The sequence below is a fragment of the Hippocampus guttulatus genome, chromosome 14 (assembly GCF_054856545.1).
Source record: "Hippocampus guttulatus isolate MCC_2025c chromosome 14, RoL_Hgut_1.0, whole genome shotgun sequence".
Classification (NCBI taxonomy): Eukaryota; Metazoa; Chordata; class Actinopteri; order Syngnathiformes; family Syngnathidae; genus Hippocampus; species Hippocampus guttulatus.
The window spans coordinates 8,102,334-8,124,812 of record NC_141274.1 but is presented as its reverse complement, the minus strand read 5'-3'; the positions used below and the strand labels follow the sequence as shown (position 1 = coordinate 8,124,812).

The window sequence follows — 22,479 nt, the reverse complement described above, 5'->3', positions numbered from 1 at the left end:
TTGCCGGGAGCCATTTTGTCCAAAGCGCGCAACAATGCGGGCACAATGCGGCCGAAAGCTTTTGCGCTCTCAAAGAGCCATTCGTTGTCGGTTGTGTTTTTATGATTGCATCGTTTTGGTTGATGGCCGCAATTGTGAAAAGCCAATTGGGGAACATCCAAGTATTTTTCACTATTTCTTTCTTGACTTGGATTGTTTTGTTTATTTGGCCGGGCGGAATGGAATTGGCCAGGCGAGAGTCGGCATTCAAAAGAATCAACAGAGGAAACGCACTTTGCCATACTCGGCTAAATGCCAATTTCAAAGAGATGACCTGAAAAAAGGGAACACAAAATGGCATCCAACAGATACCCGGAGAAAAATTGACTTGGGGGGCGGGGGGGGGGGGGCGCTTTTTTTTTACACTCTGAACAAAAGTACATTTCACAAGGTGAGTTTAGGAATAGATTTTACTTGCAGAGTCGCTCAAGGATCGAGGGAGGACCTTCAGCTTGGGAAACGGCCACTCGGGCACCCGAGCCAGGCCGATCCAAATGTGTGGCAGAAGAGTCTCCGAAAGCGAACATCAATTAACAGCCAAGGGAGGGTTCGTTGTCCAAGTTTTGATGTCGTCGTTTCTCGGAATATCTGATGACAGGAAGGGAGGAGACTAATTAGCAGAATCGAATCAGAGAAGGGAAAAGTTCGTGTGTGTGTGTGCGGCACACAATGCGTGTCAGAAAAGTTGCATGACTGGAGTCTCAAAAGATGGACTGTATCATCAAATCTGAGGGTTTTTTTCCCTTTTTTCTGGACCCTTACTGCGCTCCAGATGAGCAAGCAGCACATCTGCAATGGCGACAGTTGTGGCAGGACAACTTTGGCCAGCCGACGAGTTCCTGCACGAGAAGAGACCAACATCACAATGCTGGAGAACTCTCCCTTCTCAGTTGGCCTGGCTGCCCCCCCCCCACACCCCGCCCAAAGTCGAAAGATGCTAACAACATACATATATATATATATATACCTGTATATATATATATATATATATATATATATGTATGTGTGTGTGTGTGTGTGTGTGTGTGTAAGCGGGGGGCCACCTGGAAGTTCAGTCGGTGCATTTCCGGGCAGGTCCTGGCCGTCGCATGACAGCTGTACCTCGTCGCCGAGGATTGTGGGTAGAAAGAAGAAATAAGAAAAACAAAGTGTTTGCATTCACAAAATAAATGTTACCGTTTCAATGTACACCGTTCAATTAAGTGCAATATAAATATAGATATAGATAACACATTTTTTAATGATTATTATTATTGCTATTATTCGGTGCGTGACGGCCACCATGGGTGAATATTCCCAGGCCGAATTTTGGCCCTAGTGCACTCCCGTTATGTAAGTCCTACTTATGATGTTGATGGTTTGTCGCCCGCTCCTTGTCGAGTGTCAAACCTAAATGCGTGTCCTTAAGAACTGGCCTGACTGTTCCACTAGTTTTCGAGGGGAGTGTCTGTCATCCTTTGAAAAGCTAAATGTTTCGGCATTTTTTCATATACGGTATGTGTATGTATGTATGTGATTATGATCGCCGGAGGGGAACAAGGTGCGCGTGGTTATCGGGAATGTTTTGTGATGTCTTTGTTATGAAAAGCAGGATGAGTGGAAGCAGGTTGTTTGAGCTCAGTGGGAGGTATGAAAATAGCAAGCTCTCCCGCACTTGACCCGAGGACAAGCAGCTCCCACCATTCGGCATTTGAGTGCTGTTGTTGAGCTCTAACAAACATGGCGGAACTGCAGCGGTTGCCACACAGCCCAGCCGGGATCAACGGGGCGCGTCCGCCACACTGCTCAACAAAGCGCTTCCGTTTCGGACGGTTCCGATTCGAGCTGCGCTTTGGTCTTCGCTGAATTTGGGAAAAGCTGCCCCAAGCGCATTTACTGTGTTTCAATGTGATTTTAACCGTTTTATTTCTGATGTTGTGTGCCTGGAGACAAGTCTTTTTTTTTTTTAAGAGTTACAGAAGCAAATGGTATTGCATAGTACATGATGCGTATATATGGTTTTTCCAAAAACCAAATAAATATACCGGTATATATACATCCATATATACACACACACACATATATATATATATATATATATATACGTATATCCATCCATCCATTTTCCGAACCGCTTGATCCTCACTAGGGTCGCGGGGGGTGCTGGAGCCTATCCCAGCCGTCTTCGGGCAGTAGGCGGGGGACACCCTGAATCAGTTGCCAGCCAGTCGCAGGGCTATATACGTATATATAATTTTTAAGATGAAGCAAAATAAAGACAACATTCAGATCAAAACATTTTTTGCCCCACGGACCAGTTTAATGTCAGACAATATTTTCAGGGACCGGCCTTTAAATACAACAAAATTATATGAGATGAACTGCATGAAAATTTCTAAACATAATAATAAACACTAATCATGACACGAGGAATGTCCTATGTGACCGCAACACTCAGGTCACTGAGGTAACGTTTAAACGCGCCTTCAAAATGAGATGCAGGGCAAATACAAAGTGCATGAAATCTTCCACTCGCCATCGCCGCATATTACGCAGAGTGGGCTCGCCGCGTGGGAATCTCCCGTTGACATCAATCCGTATTTGAAGTAGGACTCCCGATACTGTCTATTCAATGTAGCCTGCTTATTCTTGATCGTCGTATGGTCCTCTTCTGACTCCTGGCAGGGCCTTTTCCCCATCCCAAAGAACCTTTCCAAAGCATCTTTCAGATTCCGAAATTAATAAAACAAAATTCATGTCAGTTATTTATTCTTTCTATGCGGCCCGGTACCAAATGATCCTTTTGTTGTTGTTGTCGTGGAGTTCCTCCGAGCTACAATATGTCAGGCCATTATACCGCATTCTCGAAACATGTTTCTGGGGCACGTTTCCTCGTCACTTCATTTTCTTTCACTACTCCCCACGAAAGAAATACAATTTCTGGAGCGGATACGTTCTCCTGAACGGGTTTTGTCAAAAAGCATCTTTGGTCTTTCTTGATGGAGCTCGGCCACGGCATTCAAAATGTCTTGACAGTAATGCACAACCCTGAGTTTGAGAAAATGAAAAAGCTACTTTCATTGCTGAAGGCAGGGACAAGACATGGGGCTGTGCGTGCGCCACCCTCTGACTCACAGATGGCCGTGCTAATTGTCAGCGCAGCCCTGAAGCACTAGCACAGAACTTCCCTTGTTTATTCTATTCACCAATCAAATGCATGTCGACTACGTGCCTTCAAAATTTTTCCTTGAGTTCAAAATTACTGTCAAGAGATTCAGGAATGGGACCAAAACACACCTTGCCTCCTTGCTGTGGTTAGCTCAGTGACACGTACATTTCTGACGCGAGATAAGCTAATTCTGTATATCTATTCAGGACATTGACCGAGCAAACATGTTATCTGCATGATGGTAATTACTCGTTGCTGTCACGGTTTAATAAAAAACATTGTTGACTTATTATGCTGTGACACCAGAAGCCGTTATCGCACGCATGCACGCAAACACACCTACAGGCACTCGCACACACTAAATAAATAAATAAATACTATATATTGTGTACTATCAAATGGTGCTGGTGATTAATCGGGACGGCAGTCAAAGTGAAGTGAAGGTGCCGAGTTTAAAAATCGATTGTTTTTGGGATCCCGTGGGAGCAAAGTTGTCTTCTTGTCACAAGAAGAAAAGACTCCAAAAAGTAGAGCGAGCGAGCGGTGGGTCGAGCTTTGTTTTGCCGTAGCACCTCCAGTATCTGCAAATCTAATCCCGTCTCACTAATCTTTTTATTCTACTTCATCTGCCGGCGATGCTTGGCTGGAAGACAATGAAAAGTCATTTGAGAGAACGTCTCTTCCCTCGCCGCTGGGCTGTAATCGGACACTCCAGGATGAATCGCACAAAAATGAGTCTTGGTGTGCGCCTCTTGAATTTCTCCGTTCTCTTTAATCAAGTCGTTTCAAATCCAATGCTCCGTCTCGTGTTTCAGTTCCAATTTGTCTTGACGGGAATATCATCATCAAGGCAAATCCAACTTCCCACCGGCCCAGTCAATCTTTTGGATAAAAATGTGCTAACGCGTTGTTATTAGCGTGACTCCTTCTCTTCTACAGTGCACAAACCGTAATTTGTTGTAGAAAAAGCCTGCGGGAAATGGGTTCTCACAGTGCCATGATTGGCAATCTTTTTTTTTTTTTTATCGTTTTGCACCCATCCATCTGTTTTGCAGACAACGTCCTGTTTCAGGTGACTGGTCGCATCCCGGTTGAAAGGTCGCCACGCGATCACGGAACCCCTGCTGCGTTTGGTTTTGGATTGCAAGATGAAAGCAGACTGGCCAAACGTGCCAATTCTTCAAAGAAGAGACAAAAGCAAGATTTGAAACCAGATCTCTCTTTTGTTTGGCATTCTTTTTTTTGGGGGGGGGTCTCACTTGGGTTCACGACCTGTTGAGAAATTTGAAATGATCCCTCTGATTTTTTTCTTCCGCTTGTCTGGCTTTGGGTCAGGTCGTGGGGGCGGGGCGGCGGGCTTGAGCAGAAACGTACCCGTCCACGGCCTCTTCTTTCACTCATCCGCATGGGAGGCATTGGACCGTCAGCTCGGAGGCCCGTGCGGTCGTGCGTGCGTGCACGCGTGTGTGCACGCGTGTGTGCAGCATGGGCTGTGTCTTCCCTGGGCCTGTTGATGCGGAGACCGTCGGGTCGCTGCAGATTATCATTTATTTTGTAAGCGTCCATGTTTTTGAATATTTGATGTTGTTTTGTCTCATGAGAAATACATTTTGCTTGTGTACCAGCCGTTTGCTCATTTGGGCCCTTTGTGCTTTCATATTTGATGACATCTCTGATTGGCCCTTCCAAGTAGAGCGGTTCAAAACGTCGACACGCTTTGAGCGCATTTGGAAGCACGCGACAGCTTTTAAAAGGGTGCCGGTTGTACACGTGAGTCGTCTGCTGACTTCGCTGACCCCCCTCCCTCCATTTTCCACATGCCGCCTTTGCGTTTGAGCGCCAGCTAGCTAATCAGCGCCATCTTGTGTTTCAGATGCGCGAGCACAACTCGAAGGCTGGGCAGATTTCAAGGGTGGTGAGCGAAGCCCGCAGCCCCGCAGAGGCGGACACGCGACACTTCACTTTCGATTAAATTGGACCAAGCCGGGAGCACATAACTTCAAATTATTCTTTTTTTAAAATAATCTCTCAATATGTTATCCGTTCCCCCGAAATATAGACACCTAAGTCTTCCGTTTGTGCGTGTTGAATCTGCTTTTCAAAAAGGGTCTGCGCTCGTGAGTGTTTGTTTGTTTGCACTCACACGATGGCTTGAAGGGTCACACACGTGTAAGTTGAGGGCTTCGTTGTTTTTCAGTGGATGGCTCTTCTTTGCGAATGAGAGATGGAGAGATGGAATCCTTCAATGCAGTTTAATAAAAGGAGAAAAAAAATAAACGTCGGCACCGCAGCACGTCCGAGAACACAACCCCCGTAACTAAAATCACTTCCTGCTTCTCTTACTTTAACAGCCAATCAGAACCTATCAACATTAAAAAAATGTAAGCAATTATTAAACAACAGAATATAATTTAGGTGTGCTTAACATGAAATAATATGATGCTCAAACATATAATGATAATTAATAATATAACTTACACACGTGTCCAATCTGGATGAGTTCGGTCAATCTTCCATCTCTTTCCCCAAGTAAGCAGCGCGACCAAGTTCAGCCCAGGAGCCAAGGTGTGTGGAAGGATGGAAAGAAACATCTCAATGATGCGGGATAGCGGCCCTCCGATTTGGACACCAATGGGCTAAATGCTGTCATTTGACTGCCCACTTGTTTGCTAGACTTTAGCGACCTTTATCCCCCTTCTTATCCAAAAAGTGCACAATTTCTCCTTTTTTCTTTTCAAGCTGGTGAGTTCGAATCACTTGCTCAAATATCTTGTCCTTGCCATTCGGAGACGTTGACTGAAACGTTTGCACCTTAAAAGAAACGACGATTCACTGGCGGCTGGCTATACATGTGGCGTTTCAACAGCAACAACAGGTGCGGCTGTCTCTAAATTTAGAAAAAAAAATCCCGCAAAGTTAACGACCCTCGAGTAGATCAGGACGAGTCTGAGCAAGTTCAACATGAAAATCCCCCGTCCACACATTTGCAATAGAAACTCTGGGGGCTTGAGTGACAAAATCTCTTTGGGCCGAAAGCAACAAAGCGTGGAAAGCTTCTGTTTTATTGCGCCCCCCGGATTCCAACCCTTTCTGGAAAACGCCTCGGTATCGATAGAATTTGGTGAAACCTTCAGTCAGCGGTCGGCGGCCGTTTTATTTTGAAAAGCCGCAAAGGAAGCGGATGCTGTCACCCTTCGGAGAGCGTCGCGCTTACGGTGGTCGCCTCCCAATAGTGATGGGAATTCCGGCTCTTTTTAGAGAGCCGGTTCTTTTGGCTCAGCTCACTAAAGAGAGCCGGCTCTTTTGGCTCCAAAACGGCTCCTCAGTTTTTTTGTTGCTTAAATTAATTTACTACCAAAAATAGTGTAAAATTATGTGTAAAATGAATTACTAATGTAAAGAATATACAGTATATCAACTATCTATTATTTATATGGCTTTATTTCCAATCTCTGATTGTCTATATTATAAGCTTTTAACTATTTACAGTAAAACAACATAAGTAAGCTTTGATTACCACACAACAATTTATAAATTAGAACTTGATATTGGATATTTTAACCTTGCACAGTGTTCACGCTGCCTTTGAACTATCAATTAAGTTGAAATGAGCCAAATTTCACTGCGTTTCCGATCCATTTTCTCACCTTTCCACTGTGTTGTTTTTTTTCTCTGTGGCGGTATCGAGCTCTCTCTGTCTCCCTGTCTCTCCTGTTCGTGTGCTGCTCTCAGTGTGCCGCTGTGTGTCTCTTACTCCTCCCCATTCTCTTCGCTGCAGTGTGTGTGTGCGTGTATATGTGTGTATGTGTGTGTGTGTGTGTAAGCCTCCCCTCCCTCTTCTACCACGGATCTTGACCAATCACGTACGGCTTTAACCGAAGGGGGGGAAAAACTGGAGAAAAAAAAAGTCGGCTCCTATTGGGAGCCGGCTCCCGTCGTTCACTTCTAAGAGCCGGTTCGTTCGCGAACGACCCATCACTACCTCCCAAGCGGCGGGACCATCCGGTCCCGTCTCTCAACTGTGGAGTGACGCTCGCCGTCGCGGCGCCGCCCGTCACAGTGCACCGTCCCGTTGCCGCCGATGACCCCGGCCGCCCCGCGTCGGCGTTTCCCCCCCTCCCCCGCCGCCCCCACTGAGAGTTCGAGCGCCGAAGTAAGTAGCGGGAGCACGCGCTCCACTTGGGACTCAGTTTCCGAATGACCGGCGGCCGCTTCGACTTTGATGATGGAGGCACCTACTGCGGAGGCTGGGAGGACGGGAAAGCTCACGGCCAGGGCGTGTGCACCGGACCCGAGGGCCGGGGCGAATATTCGGGCTCGTGGTCCGGCGGCTTCGAGGCGGTCGGAGTGTACACCTGGCCCAGCGGCAACGTGTACCGAGGCGACTGGGCGCAGGGGAAACGCCACGGACTCGGCGCGGAGACCAAGGGCAAGTGGCTGTACCGGGGGGAGTGGACGCGCGGCCTCAAGGGGCGTTACGGCGTCCGCCAGAGCCTGAGCACGCCGGCCAGGTACGAGGGCACCTGGAGCAACGGGCTGCAGGACGGCTACGGCGTCGAGACCTACTCTGACGGAGGTAACTCTGCGTGCGATCCTGGGCCGAGGCGGACGGCTCGCATACGATCGGGATAAAGCGTTCCCGAGGGTGTGCGGGGAAATTCACTGAGCGGAAAAATGATTCGTGCCATTTCCCTAAAGGGGACACTCGGGAAGACTTGCGGGATAACTTGGGGTGTTCAAACGTGTCCGAAAAACCCGGAAAAGGAGTCCAAGGCCTTTTACTTAACCCGACAGCTCGAGTATTTCTTGCTCATGTACACGTTTGACGTTACCCGATGGCGAATCGTTCGAGCTCCGCCAGTCAGTCGCCGGGTCGGGCGGACCACTTCCCTTGAACAAGATTGCTGCGCCGAGATATCTTTGGCCAGCCCAAAGACTTGCGAGTGACTCGAGTTACTTTCCGTCTTTTAAAATAGCACCTTTTCACATTCTCCAGCTCACGCCTACGGGGCAGAGGCCCGAGGCCAAAGCTCTCGTAGGCGGACCCCCCGAGCGAACCGTCCAGCGACATTTGTTCCGCGGGGGCTTCGAATCTTGTCTGCATGTCAGGCTCCCAAAAGGTCCTTCTGCAGGAAATGTTATTACTCGATTCTCGTCAAGTTTGACTGACGTCTCAGGAAAACGCACTGTGAGACCGGACAAGTGCAACGTGCAGTGAATCGAACTTTTGAGGAGAAATGGCCAGAGCTCGCGCCGCTTAGCCGAGGGCTATCAAACATACGGCCCGCGGGATCATTTAAAAGTGAAAAAAAAATGCATTAAAGACGCAGAATGTATATTTTAAATAAAATGCAATTCGTGGATTATCCACTAGGGGCAGACTGTTTTGATCACAGTAGAAGACAACATTGTTTTGATCAGGGGAAGAAAACAGCAGTCTCAGTCTGTCACCGAGATAGACCCAACGCAGCAAATGATATGAAGGCGCCAATCAATGCTTCTTGAGACCAAAAGAAAGGAAAGAGATGATATTTTGGTGATTCATAGCACAGTATGGTACAATGTTAATGGTTCGGCCCACTTGACATCTACCGAGTCCGGATGTGGCCCACAATGTGAAATGAGTTTGACACCCCTGGCTTAGCCGCAAATCGACGGGCAGACAATTTCACCGTTTCTCTCGGGACCACATCAGAAGACGAGAATTCTGCACCTAGCCGCTGCGTCTGGGTCGTCTACATGGTCCCGCTCTACGAAATGAGGCCCGTTTGAGCTTTTGGGGACTTTATTTCTCGTGACTGTCTTCGAGGCCGCACGCTTCCTGCAAATTCCGCCCAATTTGCCACGCTGCCGGCGTTTCTCCGTGACATGTTTTGTTTCTTCTCCTTGTGCTTTCGTGTCTCTGTCGTCGCCGCAGGCACATATCAAGGTCAGTGGAGCGGCGGGATGCGCCACGGCTACGGCGTGCGTCAGAGCGTCCCGTACGGCGTGGCTTCGCTCATCCGCTCCCCGCTTCGAACCTCGCTGGGCTCCCTGCGTAGCGAGGGGAGCGACGGCGCGCTTTTAGCGGGCGCCGCGTCCGACGGCCCCGCCGGCACGCGCGGCGGCTTTGTGCTCAACTTCCCTTTGGACGGAGAAGCCGGCGAGAAAAAGCGAGGTCTCTTCCGCCGCGGCTCTCTTTTTGGCAGCCTGAAGCGATTGCGCAAATCGGAGTCCCGTTCCTCCGTCTCCAGCAAACGCAGCTCGGCGCCGAGCGAAACCGCCCTGAGCGGGATCAGCTCGAGCGACGGCAATTCCACCGGCAGTTTTGGAGACGGCGACCCGGCCGAGGACGACTGGACCCCAGAGGACGACGTGGACGCCGCCGTCACCGAGTCGTACGCGGGCGAGTGGAAGAACGACAAGCGCAACGGCTTGGGCGTCTCCGAGCGCTCCGATGGCCTGAAGTACCGAGGCGAATGGTTGAACAACAAGCGCCACGGCTACGGCGCCACCGTCTTTCCCGGCGGCGCCAGAGAAGAAGGCAAGTACAAAAACAACGTCCTGGCCCGAGGGATCCGGAAACACTTCATCCCACTGAAGGACGCCAAGACCAAACGGAAGGTGGATCGCGCCGTCGAACGAGCGGCCACAGCCGCTGGCGTCGCCCGAACCAAAGTGGAGATCGCCATCTCCAGGTATGCTCGAGTCCCCGCCGATATCCAGCGAGACCTTTGCGCCTTCTCGCCAACGACTTGGGTGCCCCGGGCTCACGTGTTTTACCCCCTCCAAAAGTCCAATCTCGAGGGACCGCGGCGATCACATTAAGGGCCGCCCAACTGGAAACGGTCCCGTCTCTTCTCGGGTTCTTCTCATCCCTCGACATAATTTCCTGCCTTTTTGGGCTTGTTGTTTTTCTTTGCCGGGGCCTTTTCTTCCCAAAATGATTTGGACTCGCGATCACAATTTGTTGCGCGAGGTTGACCGCGGAGGGAGTCGGCGGCGGCCCTCGCCCTGTTTTGCGAAGGGATGTTTTGGGGCGCGCAATTTGCAAAAGATGTCTGGCGGAATGGCCTCACCATCTGTCCTTTTGGATTTTTGCAGGACGTCTCACACTCGGGACAAAGCGGAGGCGGCGGATCGGGTCGCGCAGTCGGCGAGCCGAGACTCGGATATCGCCAGAGCCCTGGCCAGAGATCTCTCGCCTAGTTTCCATCAGCCAGGTAGCGACGGCGTCGGCGCCGGAGTTGCATGACTTTTCCCCCCTGCGCACCGCCACCGCAGTCGCTGGCTTTTCTTGATCACGCTCGATGTGTTTACATTCCCTCAGCACGTACTGTATTTGTCCAAATTTGCACAGCATAAAACCTAAAACGGGCTTCTACCGTATTGGCCCAACTATGAGACGGCCCTGATTATAAGACGACGCCCTCTTTTTCAAGACGGGTTCACTTTGGCCTGGGGAGTCTAGTTCAGCATTCGCTTCAACGATATCTGGCGCCATCTAGTGTCGTGAATGGGTATAATGTCTTGACCCCGAATATAAGACGACCCCCACTTTTTCAGTCTTATTACAATGCAAAAACCACCGTCTTATATTCGGGCCAATACGGTATTTGGGATAGCTTGTCCTGGGTCCCGTTTTCCAGGCCCGGACTACATCCGGCAGAAATCCATCGGGGCGGCGGAGGACGTCCCCGAGGAGTGTCAGCTGCAAAAAACGCCACCGAGTAGCCCTCATTTCTATCGCAAAGGCACGACCCCAACGCATTCTCCTCGCCAGAGCCCGGCCCCCAGCCCCACCGCCTCACCAACCGGCATGAGGACGGGCTTCGGCGCTGGGGGGCTGTCAAAGCCTCCCGGGACAGGCGGCAAAACCTCAACGGCGGAACCCCTCAATCAAGGTGGCAGTTTTGGCTTATTTTTTTTTTCACCCAACAGGCTGGGATTTGCCGTCTTTCGCAACTCAACATAAAAATACGCGTGCTTGGCGTGACTCTTTTGAAAGTGTTTTTTGGTTTGTGATTTTCTTTTTTTTTTTAACGTGCCCGACTATAAGACGGCCCTGATTATAAGACGACGCCCCCTTTTTCAAGACTCAAGTTTGAAAACAGACTTTTTGAACACCAAATAATCATGGTACATCTGAAACAAATGATTATAACAATAGATTTGATGAGAAAAAGCATGTTATTTTGCCTCATTCAAATCTTAATATCTGAAGATTTAAATATGTAAACTAAAGTGCAATCACATTCGTAACTGAATGGCTTCTGGTTTTTGAAATGTAAACTACATCATAACTTCTCCTCAGCCGCCGGTTAACCTGGCCGATCTTCGACCCACTTTTCTCCAGATTGTCGCTACGTTTCTCCATTTTCTGTTATCTCTTCTATTATTTTCTTCTCTTTTCTTTCTTACCGCTATTTTTTATTTTTCTTCTTCGTGCTACTACTATTTTTATTCTTCGTGGCAGGGGTTCACTTTGGCCTGGGGAGTCAAGTTCAACATTCACTTCAATGATATCTGGCGCCATCTAGCGTCGTGAATGGGTATAATGTCTTGACCCCGAATATAAGACGACCCCCACTTTTTCAGTCTTATGTCAATGCAAAAAAACACCGTCTTATATTCGGGCCAATACAGTAAATAAATAGCTCGCTGACTTGGTTTGTCGGCGTCCTGCCATTTGTTTCTGGTTCGGCCCATCCAGGACACATGTGACTTTCCTCTTCTTTTTTTTTTTTTTGTGAACCAGGCATTGCAAAGGCAGCATGGAATCACTCTCTCGGGCAGGAAGCGAGGCAACGTACGGAATCTTGCTCTGTTCAGGCCCCCGTGCCAAATAGCCGTTCCGCTCCCAACGGACAAATCCACTGCCAATACCACAGTTACTACGTCAAGGATGTCAAGACCCTGCCGCCCGAAGAACCGCTTGACGCAGTTGATGATTTTCACCCGTCGTGCCTCGCGCGCTTGCCGCCCCCCGCCAAGCCGGCGTGGGCGCCGGCTCCAAAAGTCTCGGCCGTCGCCGGCCCTTCGCCGTTCCCGCCGAAAGAGAACGCCAAAGCTCCGGCGGAGTCCTCCGGGCCAAAAGCGGCGGACTCCAACAAGCCAAAGAGTTTTGCGGAAACCAAGAAAGCGAGTGTGGAAATCGGTGCCGAAATGGTCCGGGCGGAGTCGGTAAGTGTTTAGCGTGACGCGAGCGATGGAAAACCTCAACCGGTGCCCACCAAACGCTTGCCCCGAAGGGATTTGCTCCGGACAAATCTGTCTTGAAATTGCATGCCCCCTCTCACCGTTGAGCGCGCGGAGGCCAAGGAGACTTTGGACGTCTTAGCTGGCTTCTATGGTTTCAACCTTTGAGAATTTGGATTTTGGAAGAGAGAAACCAGGATTTGCCCCAAATGAAATCCATTGCTCCAAGAATTTGGGGGAAATGCCGGCAACGGCATCGCGACCGTGTTTTGTTGGCACCAACGCTCGCCGAGTGCATGGGAAGGCAACGCGCGAGATGTTAAACATCCAACCGTATGAAGAGCGCAGCCCGATGTCATTGTGAACAATGAAGGCGGACGTTGCATTCCGTTGTCATCAAGTCAAATTTCTCTCCAGGGTCCCGACTCGATCTTGGTTGCTCTGGTGATGCTATTAAATGTCAGTCTGGCCATTCTTTTTGTCCATTTCCTGACCTGACCAAATCTGAACCAAGGTAAGTAATGAGTGTGTACTGTATTTTAGATGTCTTTTAAGTTTTTTTTCTTTTTTTTTTCTGCTGCAATATCTAAAACTGGATAGGTGACCTCGATTTGAGACCTGCCATGACATCAGCTGCAGCTGTTGTGAAAGCGCGACAGAAATAAGTCCATTGCCTTGCATTATTTCAAGGTGCCGGATACTCGGGGAGGCTGCCGATACCGGCCAGTGATACTTAAAGGCAAAATAAATGACTAGGAAGTCCTCCACGCCGGTAGTTGGCGCTATACTGCGACTGTTTGACCCACAGACGAATTATCGTCTGTGCTCTTTGTTCGGTTTTTTTTTGTCCTCGTGTTGAATGAAATATTGCTACTCGCTAGCAGTGTGCGCTCAAAGGGTCAGCGCACATCCTAGTATTGCTCTGGTAAAAATGTCTCTAGTTTTGCCCCCTCTCTAAACAATTTTTTTTTCGTCAGTTAAGTTCTGCGGGTTGTTGGTCAAATTAATAAGGGGGAAGGAAGAGTTTTGCAATGCTTTTTGGTTTTACAAACCCGGAATTCATTTCGCATCGGCTTTATTTTTCAGGTTTAACATGAATGACATTTTGTTTCTCGCGTTTGACGTTTAGTCCGAAGCAAATCGAAACCCGAATAATTGAATCCAAAGGTGTGAATGGGTGACGCATTGATGCGCAGCTTTTCCCATCTTTCAGATTTCTCCAAATTCGTCGAACGAGCCGCGACCTCTCCGTGGTCCGGGGGCCCTTGTCAAAGGGGTTCCAATCAGATCGGCAGACAGAGTGAGGACGAAAGCGAGAGAGAGAGAGGGAGAGAGAAAAAGACGGTGGAGAAATGATGATGATGAAGAGAAAGATGAAACCGGCGCCACAACACAGTGTCTCCGCAGGGACTGAAGTGCCGCCGTGGGCGCTCGGCGCGACCCGATTGGACTGGGGACGATCGGCCATTCCACTCGGAGCGCAGTGAAAGCCGAAGGAAGTCGAAGCGCCGGTTGCAAAAAGGGCAAGGGAGGAAAAGGACACCTGAGACGCCACGGGAGATTCTCAGTCGGCTTTCAAAAGGACGGCGCGCAAGGAGACTTGCTCATGAGTGTGCAGACTTTTGAAAAGGCCTTTGTGTTTTCTTTCTGTTTTCGCCAGGCAACTCTTGAAATTCGAAAGCGCTGCAATAAAGTTTGCGCCTCTTTGCAGAACGTCTTTGTTTTGGAGTCCCGCTGTGTCATCGGAATTGGCGCCTTTTTAGTTTTGGCTAATACTTCAACGTAAATGTATCGACTCGTTCAATTCCAATGATGTTCTTCGCGCGATGACAAGTCATCCAGTGCACTTCACAATCACTTCAAACCTTTTGATGAAGCCACTCTGCACGTTTCAACTCGGTCAAAGCAAGTTTTGTCGCCGTGGAAATGACACACTCTGCATTTGTGTGTAAAAGTAGGAAATAAGAAGGAATTTGGATTGTATTTGACCCCAAAAATATCCACGCAAGTGGACTTTGGAAAGCAAGTTTGAGAGTCGGCTCCGTCAGGTTTGCGTCTGACTGCGCTGGCCCATATGTTCAGCGACGCACTTTTTAATCTGACGGCCGTGGACAGCTGCCATACCGTTTTACAGAGTGACGTGTTGATGGGTGAAAAGGGCCCCCGGGCAGGAATGTGAAGCCCGTCCTCAGAGAGTGGCTCTATTTCGAGCCGCCTCGCTATTGATCTGCTTTATCTGGCTTTGGCCAGGCCTGCCACAAAAACACTCAAATGAATCGCGATAGGCGCCGACATTGAGCACATCTTGGGACACGTTTATCAATTGGTCATTTTATTGTCGATAATACTTTTCACATTTTTCACGCAGTTAACTACCACGTTGTACCATACAGTCACCATCTGAACCATTTTGAATAGTACTGTAAAAAAAAAAAACAAAAAAAAAGAAAACGTCTCCCGCAGACATTTGCTTAACCTAATTTGGAATTTTCGTTCAAATTTGCGGCCCCGTTTTTGGCTTTTACAGGGCTCACCTTCTTAATAACCCCTCCAAGAGATTTGTAACTGTTGAAACTTAAGGTCCGTCATCTAAAACTGGTCACAAATTTAAGTGAAAGCAAAGCTTTTGGTTTCGTCCAACACTGTTGCCATGGCAACGCAGCGTTTGCTCAGAAAAATGACGCTAATTTCGATGGTCTCCTTAAGGTTTGTGATGACATATGGAACTTGGTAGGCACGTCATGCTTGGCAAAGCACAATTTTATTGACTGATTGTGATTTTTTTTACCCCAGGATTTGCGCACTCTAACAATTTTTTTCAACAACACAGCCCCAGTTGAACATTTCACCAAGATGGACCAAAGGTTGGAGGCACAGGTAAAAAGCGGAGACCTTTGGGGAAGTCTCTGGAGCCCTACTCTCCATACCAAGGTGGCCATTTTGAATTTCTTTTCAAATGTTGCCTCACTTTTGGCCTTTTTACCGAGGTCATATTTGATCATACTAGTTTGAAACCCGATGTACTTTGTTTTCCATCAATTCCAATCCCAACGTGGCAGTACTTCAATGTTGCCCGGTCAGGCAGCGAGGGGCCCTTTCAAGATGCTCTCGGCTCGACTGGATTTAGCCACACTCATTTTTTGATGAGTCTGGGGGGCTAAATACGGTCTTGACCTCATCAAATAGTTCCGAACAAAATAAAGCGGTTTTGTAGAAGGACTTGATATTTTCCCGCGTGAGAGTTGTTGGGCCTCAACTTGAAAACGCAGCCCCTTAATTCAGGGTTGCATGTACAGCAAATCCGACAAAGCTCCAAATAGTGACTTTTTGGCGCCATCTCGTATAGCCACAAGCAGAAACTCGAGCTGTCAAATCGATGGAGGAGTTCTGCAGGTCGCAGTGAAGACGACGTTTGTTTTTGCTTATATATTCGCTGTAACAAAAAGAGCTGCTGCGTAAAAATTTGGGAAGCGCGTACAAGTGATAGAAGCGATTGAGCTGAAACAACAACAGTCGCGGAGATCACGGCCTGTCCGGATGAGATGTCGGGAAGGTGAAGGGCTTGTCGTAGCCCATAAGGTGGTTATAATCCTGAGGGAGGCGGAACATGTCCGGGTTCACCAGCAGCCCCGTGTCGTTGGCGTAGAAGGTGGTGAACATCTTGCTCACCGCCGGTATTCTTACCTGCTTCTGATGAAAAAGCGTCCTTCGCTCAGTTAGGAGGAGGCTGTAGGTCACGGCGGCGTAGGTGTCCCGCTCGGGGTTGTGGTACAGGCGGATGACGTAACCCTTGGTGAACAGGTGCAGGAGCGTGGGGGTAAGGAAGGTGAAGAAGCCAACGATGCCGCAGAAGGCCACTTGCAGGGCCGGACTCTGCACTCCGAGGCCGCTTTTCAGGAGGATCTGCGGCATGAGACAGAGACTGGCTCCACTGGTGCTATAAGAGAAGAATTTCACCCCTGCGAGCAGACAAACGTCAACAAATCAGTAAGTCGAAAGGGGTGCAGATGAACACCGAAAACTAGTTTTTCAACTGGTTGACCTGTCACATATTTCACTGATGTCTTCACTTTTTGCCAGGGTGTCGTCACCCCCCCACCCTCTTTTTTTGGTCTTCTTTAAAAGTTTGGACAAATAACGGACCAGTTTTGTCAGCCGCTGCTTGTCGCAAAGTTGTGCTAGTGCAACTATATCTTCAGCCACAATCTTGACATCATACGCAACTACAGTTATGTCAACCACTAGATGAGCAAATATGGTCACCCTGTCATCACGTAATCAAGCAACTCACCGCGAACTGCAGTTGCCAAACTGCCCGTGTAAATAAGGTTGCCATCTTCAGATTGGGCCCCGGTAGAGAGAAAAGACGATGGAATGTGAGACCGCGCCTGCAAAAAAAAAAAAAAAAAATCACTACTCCTATTTATCAACCATCATCCATCCGTTTTTTTAAAAACGGCGCGTGTCCTGCTGAGGGCTGGCCGGCTTTTGACATTGACAAAACTGTTGACACTGCTCTGTCAATCAAAGAAAACCTCACAATGGCCACTGACAAAAGTAATAAACAAAAGTGTGCTGAAAATGTCTTTGATGTGCCAGCGCCAGAATGAGCCACGTCCGACCCTGAGCAGAGCACTCAAGTCAATACCAGGCAAGTCAAATAAATGTGGCGAGAATGAGCCCAGCTGGTGATGCGTGCGATGCTCTTCGGAAAGTATGACTCGACTACACTCGCGTTGGAAGAACATTGGCTGAAGGTCAACGTCACTCGCAACGATCCTGCTTTGGGGTGGCGTCGAACACAAAGAAGCCTTGCCTTTCCAATGCACTGGTGGAGGAGCAACTTTACACATGACGCTGCATTGCAATGTACACAAGAACAGTTCATGCTTTTAAAAAACAATTAAATGGGTTAAGAATGTTTTTATTAATATTGACCAATGTGAAATACTTTAATTGTGATACACGTTTCAGTCTTTTCACCCAGCCTTATATGTATGTATATAGGGGGGGCAATTTGGAGTGCCCAATCAATCGACATGCTTATGGAATGTGGGAGGACACTGGAGTACCCAGAGAAAAGCAACGCTGGCACGGGGAGAACAAGCAAACACCACACGGGAAGGCCGAGGTCTGGAATCGAACCCATTACCTCTGCACTGTGAGACAGATGTGCTAACCAGTCTCCACTGTGATGCCCAATTCAACAGCAATTGATCAATATATTGGTTGGTATCATCGAAGAAGTCCATGTGATGCTGGCCTCCCACTCCACACAAAATTCTGTGTCAATAGTCTGGTGCGTTTGTGCTACCTGTTAACTCATAAAAGTTTACAAATTTCTGACTAATCATCAAATCATCTATGGTTGTCGGACAAAACAACCCCTTGTTGCCGGCGGGTGTCGGCGCATCCTACATCTTAAGTGTTAAGATGGAGCTATGGAGATGGAGCTAAACTGAAAAGTTATTTCTGAAGCAAACGGTTTTTGTGTGTGGTTTTTTTTTTTTTTGCCATGCGCGACGGCATGAAAGCGAGACGTGATAACGCGGCGTCGGTTGGGCTTCGTTGATTTCAAACGCGTTTATAGACGGCTAACATTCAGCGATGCTATTGGCACGCGCTTCCTTTTAATTTCTTGATATTGTTCGGTGTCCAAGTGAGTGAACCAAGCCCCGGTCTAGCGGCGAGTCCATTAGCTATTGCTATTGAGTCCTTGATGTGTGCCTGTCGGTACCTTCAGTTTCAGGCAAAGAGGTGAGCTTTTGACAGCATGGAGATGATTTCCCCTCGGACAGCCAAAACCGGACGCTCCCCAAAGGGCACCCCGTCGCGCCCTGAAGATGCTAAAAAGAGAGAGCATTTTTGCTTGGCCGAAATGTGACTTCAGAAGCTCCGAATGCTAATAACTTCCGCCCACCGTCTTCTTCTACGCCAATTTTCTTCTCGTTTGCGACATCGACGCTGACGTCCTATTTGGGCGTCCGCAGCATAGATGTAGAGCGACTAGAGAAAGCCTCTGCTGGTTGACGACGTGCACGTCGGGTCGCTTTCTTGAACCGGGAGTCCCCGGCCACCTCTTCCAATCGCTTGTCAACTATTGTTGCACTCGGGCAAATTAATCAGAACGCGTCGAATTGTGCCTCGAGTTGGTTTGTTACAAACACCAAACGCGTGGCTAATTTTAGAATCCAAGCGTTTGTAATTGCCCGTTGAAGCCACGAGAGGGTGGCATAGCGCTACCTTTGTCCAAATTGAAGCTGCATTTGAACCAATTAGGACAGTTTGCCTTTGGGGCGTCGGGACTCTGGTTGCCAGCGAGAGCGCCAGGTGGGGTTATCATGTCCACGCCAAGCTGTGCCCGTTGAGCAGATTTGCATCAGGCAGAGTGCAAAGCAAACTCCCGAAAGTAGCTTTGCCTCACAGCAGCATCACTTCTGTCAAAATGACACTTGATGGATCCTTAGACCTTTGTGTGCCCGGTTATTTCCGCCCCACGTGCAGTCACGGCAGCAAGCTACATGTCGGCGCAAGGAAACGCCGCACACTCGACTTGATGGCTTTGGTTTCCGGGCATGATCTGACTCTTAATGTGGGCGGCAGGTTTCAAGTCGTTATTCAAGACCAAACATGGTAGCCGATTATCTTTTTTTCTCTGCGCTATGAAATCACCCAAAGTGGAAATCACAATTGAGGCAAGATGCGAAATGAAATGACTTCCTCCTCACGCCTTGAGCCCGCTTACCGCTCGAAGGGACCGATCTCTCACGACAAGTGAGCCGGAGGAGTTCTCCACACGTCTTCTTTCCGACAGCCGCACTTACGTTTTCTCAGCTTGTGTCCCTGAACTTGTCTCCTTGGGAAATGATCGGTAGATCATCCGAAGCGGAAGCTATTGGGGCCGTTCAGAATAACCCCCCCGCCCCCCCGATTCTGACCTGTGACCGGACTGGTCAGTCATTCAGAAGGAGAATCACACTGCTTCTACAGGCAATTGGGTGATGATCAACCCGACGAAAACAAACTCCATCCCATGTTGTGGTCGTTGGAAACCGTTGTGAGATTTATGATTAAACACGTTTTGCTCGTAATGGCCGAGAACGTGTAAAAACGCAGAACTGTGTCGAAGTGGTGTGGAACCGATTTTGGAGCGTTGACAAGTTGACAAGACCTTTTGAGGAGAATTTTGTCGGTCTCATCTGAAAAGACACCCATGCCGTGGAGGTGAGCGATATTTGTCCATCTGTGATCATGATGTAGCCGAGTTCTCATTTTTTGATGCGTCTGTAAACAATGTTGGCAAAGCTATGGGAACGCATTGTTTGACAGTATTTGGGGGGGGGGGTGTTTCTTCTTCTTCTTCTCTTTGCAAGTTACGAAAAGAGGTAAAATAGCAAAGGTTTCTTCATCGTCGTGGCCAGTTCTCAAAATGGGCACGGTCTGACTTTTGTAAGTGGTCCAAAGCGGGTTCCAGACGATTCGCAACACGTTTGTTTTTGAAGTCGGCAGGGGTGTGGGGTGGGAGGGTCACTCCACACCCCGCCGCTGCCGGAGAGCACCACGGAACGCTGACGAAGCCCGTCGAGAGCTCACCTGAGCGAGCGAGAGGCGCGGCGACGCACGAGCCGTCCGAGCGGAACTCGGTGAAGGACGCGGACGGAGCTCTCCCATCCAGGCCGGGGCGGCGCTCCCAACTCCCGGACCGATCCCGCCATGCTCGGGTCGGGCGCGCGCCTCTCCTTCTTGCTGCTCCTACTTTGTGTTTCCGGTTCGGGGGCGTGCGGGCCTCAACGGGCCCCGCCGCCGACGCTTGGCGTGGACAGTCTGAGGCTCCAGCTGGTGGAGGCGCTCAAGACGGGAATCCTCAGCGCGCTGGGCATGGCCAAGGAACCCGAGCTCACCCAAAAGGCATCCCGGCGAGAGTTGAGGAGGACGTATCGGCTGTACCGGGAGTTGAGAAGAAACGTCAGCCGGCCGGCGGGAATCGCCGCGTCGACGCTGCTCTTTCCGGCTGCGGGTACGCCGGCTTGCCTTTGTGACTCACGCTCGTGAGTCACGAAGGAATGCGCGAGTGGGAGTAGAAAGGGAAACTTGGACGCACGCGTCATTCATGAAATCTTCTCTCATGGGAGTTTACCCGTAAAAAAGCTGAACAACGAAAGCTCCAATGTTCTACTTTGCCTGTTGTTATTTATGACATATCAACTTTTTTTTTGGGGGGGGGGGTGACTTGTAACCCCATTCCATGGTATCTCACTGTTATTTAGTCACCATTGTTGTACAGTATTATTAGTGTAACGTGCGATGTAGAATGTGATCGTGCGAGTTTCATTTTGCTTTCAGGGAGGGTATTTTATTCTGATGCGTTGTTTTGAACACCGGTGTTCAAATCCACAGTGGGCATCTGTCCACTTCGTAATGCCCCCCCCCCCCCCTGCACATAGGTTCTTTTACGTGTCAAAATTATGGCAACCGGTCGGGCGACCGCCCCCGAGCCCGCTGGGAAAGGCTCCGGCACGCCCGCGGCCCTCCTGAGGAGAAGCCGGTTCGAAAACGGAGGCTCTGTATTCAAGTACACGTGGCGAATTTCAAGTGTTGGCACAAAAACCTTCAACTAGAAAGCAAAATCTGTCAGGAAAAGCAGACTAGAACATCCAAGGTGGATTTGGGCTATTTCTGTCGATCATGTTCCTTTGAGGGGAAAAAATGAAGTCACATGATGGCCGTATGTTGATGGAGTCGTTTTTCGTACTTCGACTCACACTTTGCTCTTTCCTTCTCTTGTGGGCCCAGTCAGAGCATCTCAGGGGAAAGATGGCTTGCCACCCGGCCAACACACGCGGCGGTTCCGAGCTGCTTTCCAGAAGGACCCAAACGTCCCGTGCGAGGCCGTTCCTTCCCCAGCTGCGCTTCGGCTCCCCATCCAAGCGACGCGAGTCCAGTCCCACATAAGGCGGCGGATCCAAATCAAGCGCGCCGAGGCGCTCAACTCCAGCGGACGGACACGCGCGGCCCCTCGTGCCGATGCGTCAAACGTGCGAAACGTGACGACGGACGTGGGCGCGCGGTGGACGAGAAGGGATGCCGCCGACACGTCATCGCACGTAAGGACGGCAATGGCCGACGGCGGCCCACGCGTCTCCCGGCGATTGGACTTCAGCGCCCCGGTAGCGAATCCTCGGCCCCGGCGCTCCGACGGGGACGAGGAGTGCAACCGACAAGGATGGTGCTGCCGTAAGTCGGTCAAGGTGTCGTTCGGAGACCTGGGCTGGACCGATTGGATCGTGGCCCCGACCGAGTACACCATGCACCTGTGCGACGGCGCTTGCCCGCACAACTACAAGCCGGCCAGCATGCACACCCAGCTCAAGTCTCGCCTGCACCAGATCACAAAGGGCGGCTCGCCTCGGCCGTGCTGCGTGCCGGCCTCCTACGAGCCCCTGGTCCTCATGTACTATGACGCCGGGGGCCAGTTGAAAGTGGCGCCTTTTAGTGACCTCATAGTCACCAAGTGTCACTGCGCCTAAGGCCGCCACCCAAACCACGCTGTATTTATTCCAACTTGTATTTATTGTCCCACTCCGAAACTAAAGCAATGTCTCAAGTGGGCTGTTCTCACAGCATCTTTTTTAAACATATGACACTCTGAAAACTACTGGGTCAAAAACAACCCGGGTCGGGTTGAAACGGCGACGCCGGCGCCAGGTCCAGAAGGGAGCGGGCCAACGTCGGGTTACTCATACTCAGCTCATCGGGTTGAGGACTTGACCCTGCGTGTTAGGTCAAGATTTTGATTCGTCCGGGGGTAAAAACTGCCCACGCTGTTTAGCGCCCAGGACGTTGATTACCCGGCCATCAGTAAAGCTGCGCTCCAAAAAAACGGGACTGATTTTTATGAGCAACATTTTCCACGTCGGGCAGTGACTTTGTGACAGCTTGAGATGAAGCCATTATGGTCGATTGTGCACTCTGGACTGTAGACAAAGTGTTATCTAGCTTCGTAACTTTTGAAGAAAACCTTGTTGGAGTCGCAGCGACAGGTTGCGTGAAGCATATTGGTCATATTTATAAAAGATGTTTGATGTTTTACCACTGCAGTAAGAACAGTTCATTAT

General features: G+C 49.6%; 3 protein-coding genes across 11 annotated transcripts; 2 read left to right on the top strand and 1 right to left on the bottom strand.

Moving 5' to 3' along the window:
* Positions 1-431: 431 nt before the first annotated feature.
* tmem70 (transmembrane protein 70) lies at positions 432-20,090 on the bottom strand. Of its 8 annotated transcripts, XM_086129811.1 has the most exons (10): positions 19,958-20,090; positions 18,102-18,210; positions 16,656-16,752; positions 16,049-16,323; positions 5,666-5,706; positions 5,331-5,427; positions 4,562-4,720; positions 1,083-1,134; positions 802-878; positions 432-627 (listed from the first exon to the last, which is right to left on the bottom strand). In XM_086129811.1, the coding sequence occupies exons 1-10, from the start codon at positions 20,077-20,079 to the stop codon at positions 487-489; spliced, it is 1,170 nt and encodes a 389-aa protein (XP_085985937.1). In that variant the 5' UTR covers positions 20,080-20,090; the 3' UTR covers positions 432-486. The 8 variants fall into 8 exon arrangements, with proteins under 8 accessions (XP_085985937.1, XP_085985938.1, XP_085985941.1 ...); XM_086129812.1 differs by lacking the exon at positions 4,562-4,720; XM_086129815.1 differs by lacking the exons at positions 16,656-16,752; positions 19,958-20,090 and having other exon boundaries at positions 18,102-18,249.
* LOC147194820 (junctophilin-1-like) lies at positions 7,225-14,077 on the top strand. Of its 2 annotated transcripts, none has more exons than XM_086129810.1 (7): positions 7,225-7,763; positions 9,105-9,864; positions 10,271-10,389; positions 10,816-11,070; positions 11,925-12,349; positions 13,578-13,664; positions 13,772-14,077. In XM_086129810.1, the coding sequence occupies exons 1-7, from the start codon at positions 7,385-7,387 to the stop codon at positions 13,988-13,990; spliced, it is 2,244 nt and encodes a 747-aa protein (XP_085985936.1). In that variant the 5' UTR covers positions 7,225-7,384; the 3' UTR covers positions 13,991-14,077. The 2 variants fall into 2 exon arrangements, with proteins under 2 accessions (XP_085985936.1, XP_085985935.1); XM_086129809.1 differs by lacking the exon at positions 13,772-14,077 and adding an exon at positions 12,782-12,878 and having other exon boundaries at positions 7,227-7,763; positions 13,578-13,747.
* On the top strand, positions 20,078-22,453 carry gdf15 (Growth differentiation factor-15). Its single transcript, XM_086129819.1, has 2 exons — positions 20,078-20,381; positions 21,158-22,453. The coding sequence occupies exons 1-2, from the start codon at positions 20,078-20,080 to the stop codon at positions 21,889-21,891; spliced, it is 1,038 nt and encodes a 345-aa protein (XP_085985945.1). The 3' UTR covers positions 21,892-22,453.
* Positions 22,454-22,479: the final 26 nt, after the last annotated feature.